The 11,303-nt window shown below is 60.9% G+C and overlaps 1 protein-coding gene across 2 annotated transcripts; it reads right to left on the bottom strand.

The window, feature by feature from the left end:
* Window positions 1–251: 251 nt before the first annotated feature.
* Window positions 252–5,813, bottom strand: CORO1A (coronin 1A). 2 transcript variants are annotated; one of them, XM_036412939.2, is made up of 11 exons: window positions 5,661–5,813; window positions 3,893–4,091; window positions 2,498–2,620; window positions 2,282–2,411; window positions 2,008–2,192; window positions 1,765–1,884; window positions 1,493–1,597; window positions 1,246–1,391; window positions 1,081–1,138; window positions 758–973; window positions 252–484 (listed from the first exon to the last, which is right to left on the bottom strand). In XM_036412939.2, the coding sequence occupies exons 2-11, from the start codon at window positions 4,088–4,090 to the stop codon at window positions 380–382; spliced, it is 1,386 nt and encodes a 461-aa protein (XP_036268832.1). In that variant the 5' UTR covers window position 4,091; window positions 5,661–5,813; the 3' UTR covers window positions 252–379. The 2 variants fall into 2 exon arrangements, with proteins under 2 accessions (XP_036268832.1, XP_045428443.1); XM_045572487.1 differs by lacking the exon at window positions 5,661–5,813 and adding an exon at window positions 4,884–5,096.
* Between the last annotated feature and the right edge of the window lie 5,490 nt (window positions 5,814–11,303).

The raw sequence follows: 11,303 nt of genomic DNA, 5'->3' as shown, positions 1-11,303 counted from the left end.
TAACTAGAAAAGGCAGATCTGGGGTACACGTGGGAGTTAACGAAGCCCCAGGCTAGGGCCGTGAGTAGCTCACACCTGCCAGCTGCAAACAGCAGGCCCCAAACCACACCGGAACGGGTGCCCCCACCCACCAGACCCATTCTGTGGTTTACTCTGCGTTTGGAAGCATCCCTCAGCCCCAAGGCTTCTGAGGAGAAGCTCAGAGTCAGGCCAGACTCGGCACTCAGGTGCACAGTCATCAGAGTCGGAGGTACCAGAAAATAAAGCCATTTTATTTGTCTGCCACTGTGGCCTAAGGAGTGGGAGGAAAGGAGCAGGGGAGGGGGGAGAGGTGCGGGGGGAGGCGATGCGGTGGGCCCAGCTCAAGGCCCCAGAGTGTCTACTTGGTCAGGACTGTCTCCTCCAGCCTATCCAAGCGCTTCTGGAGCTCCTGCACCGTGGCCTGGAGCTTCCTCACCTCCTCCTCCAGCCGGGACACGACATCCTGGAGGGCCCAGCGCTGCATTATGCCAAGCTCCACCCGGGGCTTCCCCTTACCCTGGCCAAGAGCCCCGGGGCCTGCCATTACTGCCCAGAGAGCTGCAGGCCTCCAAGCTGGAAACCTCTCTGAGGCCTGGGGATTACCCACTGCCAGCTAGCTTCCAGTGAGTCCGGCTGCCTCAGGCCAGCCTCCTCCCCTGGGTCAGTGACCACAGCGATGGCAGCCCCTCCCCGCCCTGTCTTCCATCCTGACTCCAGCCTCCCATCCGCCTCTCACCGAGCTCAGAGTGCCACTGGCCTCCGGTGCCGTCCTCCTGCGCCCGGTGTCCAGGCCCCGGTTGACCCGCAGCTCCCGGCTCTTTGGAGGCACGTAGCCATCCTTGAGGGAAATGAGGAGGGGCCCAGCATCCCGGCCCCCCAGCCACTCCTCGGCCGTGAGGGCAGCATCAGGCCCTGCCGTGGGCGGGTACAGGTCCTCCTGGAACAGGTCCGACTGTGGGCGAGACCAGGGCTGGTTAAGAGCGTGCGTAGGCCACACCACCACCCTGCAGCCCTGCGAGGTGTGCCCGGCCCAGGGCCCGGGGAGGGACATGGCATCACCTTTCTGGGCACCGTCATGGCGATGGGCTCACATTTGCGCTCGTGCAGCTTGTAGAACCTGCGGAGACAGGAAGGTGAGCAGCACCCACAGCACCGCTGGGCTGAGACTGCATGAGGTCAGCGCTGCCCAGGAGCATGCTGCGGGCAGGGGCAGGGAGCAGTCACCTGGCAATCTCGCACTTGTTCACCTCGAGGCCGCGCTTGGGCATGTAGCCCATGCCGCGCTGCGACTCCTTGGAGCTGAACATGGAGAGATAGTGCAGGAATGGCGCCTCGGCGGTGATCTCGAAGTAGCGGATGGAGCTGTCGCCCTGTGGGTGGTGGGTGGGGGAGATCAGCACCGACGGGTGCCGGTAGCTGTGCCCCTGCCCGCCCCCTCTGCCCGCCCCCCTCCCCACCCGCCGCTGGGCACCTTGCCACAGAGGTAGACGATGTTGGTGTCGGGGTCGAAGAAGGGCAGCAGGACGCCGCTGCTGGTGTCCAGCTCCTGCAGGGACAGCGGCTCCTCCAGGTGCTTCTGTAGAGGCGGGTGGAGAGAATGAGCTGGGCCAGGGCAGGCCGGGGGTGCCTTCACTGAGCAGTAACCGGGGTGGGGTGACCCTTGCAGACCACCCAGTGGAAACCCCCTCTCAGGCGGGCAAACGGGCCTGGGCATAGACCCGGACTGAGCCTGAGTCTCCTCACCGTGTCCCACAGCGCCACCTGCCGCTCGCTCATGCGGCTGAAGCCCGTGGTCAGGATCTTCCCGTCGGACACGAACACGGCTCGCACCGGCCGGGTCCCCTCGTGAGGACGGTCCTTCTCCTGGAGGGGAAGGGATGTGGTCGGCCAGGCACCGAACACACGCCCAAGGGCCTCCCCCAGGCAGGGGCGAGAGAGGACAGCGTCTGGCAGCCGGTGAAGGTCCCTGGGTCAAGGGTCACTCACAGCCACCACGGTGCCCTTGCGGGGCTCGATGAGGCGCACGCGCTTGTCCCGGCACGAGGTGCAGATGAGGGCGCCGTCCCGGCTCCAGTCCACGCTGTAGATGGTGTCGGGGTGCACGTCCGCGCCCAGCGTCAGCACCGCCGCCCCGGTGCCCACGTCCCACACCAGGATCACGTTGTCACAACCTGGGCGATGCCCCCGTGTCAGAGCCGGGAGCCGCCCCCTCGCTGTCAGGGGCCGGCCCGCCCTGCCCCGCCCCCCCCCCCCCAGGCACCTGCACTGAGCAGCACGTTCTGGGCTGTGGGGTGCCAGACAACGATGCCCACTCGCTTGGTGTGGCCCTCCAGCGTGACCACAGGCTCCCGCATGGGCAGCACCAGGCCCCCGTCCGGGATCTCCCACACCTGCAGAGAAGGGCGAGTGAGTCGGGCACTCCCGCTGTCAGGCCCCGCCTGGGGCCCCTCCTCGCCGTAAGCCCACCACCACTCACCATGACCGTGCAGTCTTCAGAGCCACTGGCAATGACGTTATCATTGTGCGGGCACCAGGCGATGTCCAGCACGGGGGCCGTGTGGCCACAGACCGTGGGCGCGTTCTTGTCCACACGTCCAGTCTAGAGGGCACAGCGGGCCTCTGAGGGAGGTGCTCCTGCCCTCCGAGCCCAGTGCAACCCCCCACAGCCCTTCGGAGAAGCAGAGGGGGCAAGGCCCGGGGGGGGGGGGGAGGAGTTGGTCCTCCGTTTGCCCGAGGCCAGAGTCATCAGGGCAACTCCGAAGGGCCGGCCCCAGGGCCACAGGAAGCACAGATTGGGGGTGGGGCTGGTCCTGCCTCCTGTTAGATCCAGCCAAGTTCCTCTATCTCAGTTTCTCATTTGTGCCCTGAGGGCCCCGCCCCCACCCACATCCAGGCACACGGACTAAAGCCGGGACAGGTGCGGGGAAGGGGGTCCATCCACGGGCTTAGCGTCCCCCAGCAGGTGTGTGAGAATGGTGGGCTGCGGGCCTGGGCCTTCTAGGAGAGGGACCGGGAAGTGTGTCGTAACTGCCCCAGACAGGAGCAGAGGTTTGGAAATGCCACTTCCGGGGACAGCTGTGCAGAGGGCTTCCTGCTGCAGAGCAGGCCCCGCTCTCAGTCTCCTCACAACCACTTCCTCTTCTCTCTGCTTCCATCGGCCCTTTTTTGGTAACAACTTCGGGCCCATCTCCCCTTCCTGTGTCACCCGCTAGAGCACAGCAGTGTGCTGGGGGTAGGGGTCAGCGGGCAGCAGGGCAGGGGGACGGACGGGGTCAGAGGCAGGCAGGGCTGGGCCAAGGGGGCCCTCTATCATCCCTGCCCGGGGGCTGCTGGGCAGAACTTGCTGGGTTCCCGAGGGCTCTGACAGGCCCAGACACGGAGCGCCCCAATTCTCAGAGCACTGCTGGGCCCACCCAGACCCCAGCCCATCCCTGTCTGTGCCCTGAGGGGAGAAGGCCCAGGCTGATGCTGGGGAGACCATGAGTCTCAGGACTCCCTGTGTGATCCTTCTCATGCCATCTCCCCTCAGACTCGATTTCCATTTCTCCTTTTAAATACATTTTTATTGATTTCAGAGAGGAAGGGAGAGGGAGAGAAACATCAATGATGAGGGAATGGTTGATCAGCTGCCTCCTGCACACCCCACACTGGGACTGAGCCCCAGCCCAGGCATTCGCCCTTGACCGGAATCAAACCCGGGACCACAGGCCAATGTTCTATCCACCGAGCCAAACCAGCTGGGGCTCAGTTTCCATTTAGGAGCTGGCAAAGGCGTAAAGCTCCTTTAGGCCAGCTCAGTTTTGCAGATGCTAACACTGTAACCCAGGGAAGCTTGGTGACAGTCACCTAATCAGGACAGCCAGAGGCTCACCTTGCCCAGGGGCAGCACCAGGAAGGCCCCTCCCCCGCTGGCTTCACAGATCAGGGCCACGAACTTGGGGTTGACAGCGCAGAAGCCACTGTCCCAGGTGGTCTGTGACACGCGCACGTCCTCATAGCACTGGTCGGCCTTGGCCGGTTGTCCAAACACGTGGCGGAACTTGCTGGAGCGGACCACCTGGCGGCTCATCCTGGGCGTGGGGGGCGGGGAGGGGACGCAGAGGTTGAGAACTTTTCTCCCTTCGGGCCACTGTGACCTTCCAGTTCCTGTCTCCCCCGGAACCCCTCGGCCTGACATTTGAGGTCTCAGCTCACTTCCCCAGAGCAGCACCCAGTTCTCCCCGCCCGGCTCTCGGTAACTGACATCCTGCTACCCTCGCACTCTCAGCCTCTGCAGCCCTCGCCCCAGCTAACCTACAAGGCCCACCTTCTCCTCACCCTCGGCTCTTGCTTCTGCAGCCCTGAGCCGGGGCCTTGCGGCAGAGCCGGTGTGGGCAGCAGCCAGTGCGCTTGGTCAGGGGCCTGGCTGACGGACAGACGGAGCGTCTCTGCCATGGCTCACACCGGGCAGCTTCAGCGCACACAGTGTGGAGAGGGATTCCCTCAGCCTCAGCATCCAGACCCAGGTCCCCCACACCCACACGGGGAGCCCCCAAAGGCGGGGGCCGGCTGGCCCCTCTCTCCTGGCACAGCGTGGGCACGTGGAGGGACTGGCACGGGGCCTGCCCAGGAGCACTCGCTCTGCTCTTCGGGGTCAGGGTGGCTTCCTCAGCAGGTCTCTGGGCACCACCAGCGGGCAGGGGGCCTGTGTCCGGGTTTCTCCTCCCCCCACTCCTCTGCCTCACGCCTGCCTTCAGCAGGTGCCCTGAGTGCCACCTACACACACGCACGCGCGCACACACACACACACACACACACACACACACGCATGCACACGCACACACATGCACTGGAACTCCATACAGGAAGGGAGAGCAGCCGACTTCTCTGAGGTCCAGCTGGGATGGTTTCCCTGCTGGCTGGGCAGAGAGCAAGAGAAGCGGGGGGACCGCCTCTGGCCCCCCAGGTACAGGATGGGGTTTCTGGGGAGGACAGGGCCGTGCTGCCTGCTGGGAAAGCCTCTAGCCGCTCCCCAGCTTCACCAGGTCCCCCACTCTAGGGCCTGGTCCTGCCCTGCGCGGCCCCAGCGCCCTCGCCACCCGGTCCTCTCGGAGCCTGCAGCGAGGAGCATGTCGGGGTGAGAGGCAGCCTGGGGCCGGAGCAGTGAGAAGCCTGGGCTCGGGGAGCAGGGAGCCCCGAACCGGAGGTTGGAGGACAGGAAGCCATCGCCCCACCCTGCGCCTCCTCCACCGCAGGTACCAGGCCAGAAACCACGGAAAGGGGAACTTGGTCTTTTCTTGTTTTGCTCTCAAACCCTTCCTGTCTCCAAGCTTAGGGCAGCTGCTCCGTTCACCCCACCCTGCCCCCACCCCCACCCACCCAAAGGCTCCCGTTCTGGGGAGAGTCTCCTCCCCCACGTGTTCTGACCCCCCCCCCCACGTCCACCTTGGCCCCGTAGCCCTCACCCTGCCCCCCTCGGCGCTCCGGGCCCGCAGATGGGCCTCCCACGCGCTCCCCTCGCGCAGGGCTCGGTCCCCATCCCGGGTGACAGCTGCCGCCCCCGCAGCGGCTGTGCCAGCGCCGCCCACAGGTGGCCCGGGCCGCGGTGCCCAGTCCCTCCCGGCCCCTCCGGTCCCTCCGGGCCAGGACCACGGGCTTACCTGCGGCGGAGACCTCCCCGGGGAGGAGGGCGAGAGGGCGGAGGAAGCGCGGAGGAGCCGAGGCGCCGCTGAGGATGCTCTTGTCAAGACAATGAATGAGACGCCGGGCCACCCGCCTCCTTAGGGTGGCAGCGCCCCTTTGGGCGGAGCTCCTGCCGGCCCGGCCCTGCCCTCCGCGGAGCGCCGCCCGCCCTGCGCCCCGCCCGCAGCACCGCCCGCCCCGCTCCACGCCCCGCGCCGCCCGTTCCCAGCCGGAGCGGTGCTGCTGACAGTCTTATTGCACTTTTAATGTCAAAACGCAAAAATACTCTGCTCCCCTCCCCCCTGCAGTCTACTCCCAGCCCGCGCGCCTCCCTCCTTCGCCGCGCCCCGCGCCCACCCCGCTCACTGCCCGCCCTCCCGCCGCGGGGACCCGAGCACCTGCCGCGGGGAGAGCCCTGCGCCCGCTGCGCCCCGCTGGGAGGCCCGGCTGGTCCCGGCTCCTGCGTTTACAAATGGGGGCCCTGGAGGAGCCCTGAGCCTCAGGTCTCACGTCTTCGGGGAGTGGCGGGTAGGGGAGAAAGGAGGGCACTCGCGGAGGGGATGAAATAATTTGGCACGGGGAGCCCCCCTGTGCGGGGCTACGGGGTGACCTGCCCCTGGAGCACTCAGGCCACCAGGAGGAGAGGAGCCACCAGCCCGGAGGGAGCCAGGAGCCTGGACTTCAGGCCCAAAGGATGAGGTGTGTGCCCATCCTGGGCCTCAGAGGCCACAGCCAGCGGGCAAGAAAGCCTGCTCCCAACCAGAGGCTCTGCGGCACTCGCACCGCCACCCCTGCTGGGGGGCCGTGGGCAGTCACGGAACCTCTCTGAGCCTCAGTCCTTCCCTCTGCAACGGAGTGATGCTGACCGCATAAGATCACGGGGAAGGGAAAGCCTTATGCGCCTCAGGAAGTGGGGCGATGTTTCATAAATGTTACTCTGGCCAAAACCGGTTTGGCTCAGAGCGTCGGCCTGCAGACTGAAGGGTCCTGGGTTCGATTCCAGTCAACAGCATGTACTTTGGGTGCTGGCACATCCTCAACAGGGGGTGTGCAGGAGGCAGCTGGTCGATGTTTCTCTCTCATCGATGTTTCTAACTCTCTATCCCTTTCTCTTCCTCTCTGTAAAAAAATCAATAAAATATATTTTTAAAATAAATAAATAAATAGATAAATGTTGCTCTTCTCACTATTGCTGTTTCCGGGTGTTTGGCCAGGACCCGAGAGGGTGAGGAAGAGCCAACAGGCCCGACTACAGCAGGTCTTGCAGGCTGAGGGCAGCCTGAGCAAAGGTCCCAAAACATGAGTTTCAAGGGGCTGATTCCAATCCTGCCTCCACCACAGATTGGCTGAGTGATCCTGGGCACGAAGTCTAACCTCTCTAAGCCTCAGTTTCTTCATCTGTAAATGGGGGTTCATACAACTTGTCCCGCCCACCCCACGGAGCTCTGAGGCTCTAGTGAGGCAGTGTGTTCTACGGATTGTTGTGTTGTAGACACGGTGGTTGTGTTGTGCCTGAGATCCTGCCACTGCTACCGGACTGGGCTCCAACCGCCACAGCTGAGTTCGCAAACCGCGAGCCTGGCTTCAGACTAAGCAGTGCTCCCCTTGTGGGAGCACACTGGCCACCAGGAGGCAGGTTCTATGTTGAGCATCTGCCCCCTGGTGGTCAGTGTCCATCATAGTGACTGGTTGACTGGTCGTTCCGGTCATTCTGGTAGTTCTGTTGTAACAAGGGCTTGGGCTTTTATAGATATACTAGAGGCCCGGGGCACGAAATTCATGCATGGAGGAGGGTGTCCCTCAGCAGCTGTGGGTACTGAGCCTGCTGGGTATGGGCATGGTTCATAGTGCTGTAGGCTTTCTACACTCATTTAACCACACCCAGTGCCAGCTGCCACCTCCGTTTCACAGAGGAACCGGGCACCACTGCCTTCAGCCCCAGAGCCATGGGCAGCGGGCGAGCACGTCAGTGAGGGACCTGGGAACCATGCCCAAGGGCAACAAACCCCAACCCAGCAGGCAGGGGAGCGGACGGAGGGCCCAGATGCTGCTTTCACCCTGCAGTGCGTCTGCAGCGCGGGCAGGGCGGGGCCTGGGCTGCGGCACAGAAGCCAGGCCGGTGGGAGGGATGAGGAGGCAGCGGACAGCGGACACAGAGAGTGGGTTCAGCGGTGCTGGTGACGGTGGTGACGGTGGTGAAGCCGGTGAAGCCGGTGAAGCCGGTGAAGGCGGTGAATCTGGTGAAGCCGGTGAAGCCGGTGAAGGCGGTGAATCTGGTGAAGGCGGTGAAGCTGGTGAAGCTGGTGAAGCCGATGAAGGTGGTGAAGCCGGTGAAGCCGGTGAATCTGGTGAAGGCGGTGAAGCTGGTGAAGGCGGTGAAGCTGGTGAAGCTGGTGAAGCTGGTGAAGCTGATGAAGCTGGTGAAGGCGGTGAAGGTGATGAAGCTGGTGAAGCTGGTGAAGGTGATGAAGCTGGTGAAGGCGGTGAAGCTGGTAAAGCTGGTGAAGACGGTGAATCTGGTGAAGGTGGTGAAGCTGGTGAAGCTGATGAAGCTGGTGAAGGCGGTGAAGCTGGTGAAGGCGGTGAAGGTGGTGAAGCTGATGAAGCTGGTGAAGGCGGTGAAGCTGGTGAAGCTGGTGAAGGTGGTGAAACTGGTGAAGCTGGTGAAGGCGGTGAAGCTGGTGAAGCTGATGAAGCTGGTGAAGGCGGTGAAGCTGGTGAAGCTGGTGAAGGTGGTGAAGCTGGTGAAGGTGGTGAAGCTGGTGAAGCTGGTGAAGGTGGTGAAGGCGGTGAAGCTGTTGAAGGTGGTGAAGCTGATGAAGCTGGTAAAGGCGGTGAAGCTGGTGAAGCTGGTGAAGGCGGTGAAGCTGGTGAAGCTGGTGAAGGTGGTGAAGCTGGTGAAGCTGGTGAAGGCGGTGAAGCTGGTGAAGGCGGTGAAGCTGGTGAAGCTGGTGAAGGTGGTGAAGCTGGTGAAGCTGGTGAAGGTGGTGAAGCTGGTGAAGCTGGTGAAGCTGGTGAAGGCGGTGAAGCTGGTGAAGCTGATGAAGCTGGTGAAGGCGGTGAAGCTGGTGAAGCTGGTGAAGGTGGTGAAGCTGGTGAAGCTGGTGAAGGTGGTGAAGGCGGTGAAGCTGTTGAAGCTGGTGAAGGCGGTGAAGCTGTTGAAGCTGGTGAAGGCGGTGAAGCTGGTGAAGCTGGTGAAGGCGGTGAAGCTGGTGAAGCTGGTGAAGGTGGTGAAGGCGGTGAAGCTGTTGAAGCTGGTGAAGGCGGTGAAGCTGTTGAAGCTGGTGAAGGCGGTGAAGCTGGTGAAGCTGGTGAAGGCGGTGAAGCTGGTGAAGCTGGTGAAGGCGGTGAAGCTGGTGAAGCTGGTGAAGGCGGTGAAGCTGGTGAAGCTGGTGAAGGCGGTGAAGCTGGTGAAGCTGGTGAAGGTGGTGAAGCTGTTGAAGCTGGTGAAGGCGGTGAAGGTGGTGAAGGCGGTGAAGCTGATGAAGCTGGTGAAGGCGGTGAAGCTGGTGAAGGCGGTGAAGGCGGTGAAGCTGATGAAGCTGGTGAAGGTGGTGAAGCTGGTGAAGCTGGTGAAGGCGGTGAAGCTGGTGAAGGCGGTGAAGGCGGTGAAGCTGGTGAAGGTGGTGAAGGCGGTGAAGCTGGTGAAGGCGGTGAAGGCGGTGAAGCTGATGAAGCTGGTGAAGGTGGTGAAGCTGGTGAAGGTGGTGAAGGTGGTGAAGCTGTTGAAGCTGGTGAAGGTGGTGAAGCTGGTGAAGCTGGTGAAGGCGGTGAAGCTGGTGAAGGCGGTGAAGGCGGTGAAGCTGGTGAAGGTGGTGAAGCTGTTGAAGCTGGTGAAGGCGGTGAAGGTGGTGAAGGCGGTGAAGCTGGTGAAGGTGGTGAAGCTGTTGAAGCTGGTGAAGGTGGTGAAGGTGGTGAAGGCGGTGAAGCTGGTGAAGGCGGTGAAGCTGGTGAAGGCGGTGAAGCTGGTGAAGGTGGTGAAGGCGGTGAAGCTGGTGAAGGTGGTGAAGGTGGTGAAGCTGGTGAAGCTGGTGAAGGCGGTGAAGCTGGTGAAGGCGGTGAAGGCGGTGAAGCTGGTGAAGGTGGTAAAGGCCGCACAGGTGCCTCCTCGGCCGGCTGCTGGAGGGTGTCCCTGCAGCGTGCTGTCGTCCTCGCACTCACCGCCGTCCCTTCAGGAACCAAACCTTCCCGCCGGCCGCCCCTGAGGTTCAGTTTGCTCAGGTCGATGAATGAGGAGCAGACCGTTGGCCCCGCTGGGGAAAAGAAGCCCTCTTTCCCCGGGGATAGTGAGCTGCTAGCCGGACGCCCCGCACGGCAGTGGCCATCTGTCACCACACAGGAGAAGCCAGGCAGAAGGAGCCGTGCCGAGGGCTGCAGAGGCGAGCTGTGAGGACAGAGTCATGGCGGCACTGAGTATCTGGATCGGGCTGTGCCTGATCGCCTTAGCTTTCCTGCTACCTAAGGCACAACTTCCTTTTCCCACACAACACAATGTGTTTGAGCTGGATTTCTGGTGCTGGGACTGAATGAGTTTTATTTATTTTTAATATATTTTGTTCGTTTTTTACAGAGAGGAAGGGAGAGGGATGGAGAGTCAGAAACATCTATGAGAGAGAAACAGTGATCAGCTGCCTCTTGCACACCCACTACTGGGGATGTGCCTTTGACCGGAATTGAACCTGGGACCTCTCTAACCACTGACTCACACGGATCAGGGCTTGAAATAATCCCAAACATCACAGCATTTCAAGTTAAATACTTTAGAATTTAATTCTCTGTCTTAGAGATAAAGATTTTTTTAAAACTCTTAGTTTTTATTTTTTTTTAATAAATCTTTATTGTTCAGATTATTACAAATGTGTTCCTCTCCCCTCCCCACCCCCAATTGCTCCCCTCCACCAGGTTCCCACCCCACCCTCTGTCCTTTCCCCATCCCCCATTGTCCTCATCCATAGGTGCACAGATTTTGTTCAGTCTCTTCCCGCACCCCCACCCCCCTTTTCCCCGAGATTCGTCAGTCCACTCCCCTTCCATAGTTCTGATTCTATTATATTCTTCAGATTTTTTAAATTCCCTTGGTTTTTAGATTCACTTGTTGATAGTTACGTATTTCTTGTTCATAATTTTTATCTTTATCTTCTTCCTCTTCCTAAAGAACCCCCTTCAGCAATTCATATAATTCTGGTTTGGCTGTGATGAACTCCTTTAGCTTTTTTTATTTGTGAAGCTCTTTATCTGGCCTTCGATTCTGAGTGATGGCTTTGCTGGATAGGTTATCTTTGGCTGTAGGTTCTTGCTATTCATCACCTTGAATATTTCTTGCCATTCCCGTCTGGCCTGCATGGTTTCTGTTGAGAAATCAGCTGACAATCGTATGGGTGCTCCTTTATAGGTAACTACCTGCTTTACTCTTGCTGCTTTTAATATTCTCTCTTTGTCTTTTGCTCTTGGAATTTTAATTATGATGTGTCTTGGTGTGGTCCTCCTTGGCTTCCTTTTGTTTGGGGTTCTGTGGGCTTCCTGGACTTGTAAGTCTATTTCTTTCCCCAGGTGGGGGAAGTTTTCTGTCACTATTTCTTCCAGTATTCTTTTGGTATCTTGCTCTCTCTCATCTTCTGGGA

The sequence above is a fragment of the Pipistrellus kuhlii genome, unplaced genomic scaffold, assembly GCF_014108245.1.
Source record: "Pipistrellus kuhlii isolate mPipKuh1 unplaced genomic scaffold, mPipKuh1.p scaffold_m20_p_48, whole genome shotgun sequence".
Classification (NCBI taxonomy): Eukaryota; Metazoa; Chordata; class Mammalia; order Chiroptera; family Vespertilionidae; genus Pipistrellus; species Pipistrellus kuhlii.
The sequence above is the reverse complement of the archived record's forward strand: the minus strand, read 5'-3'. Positions and strand labels throughout refer to the sequence as shown.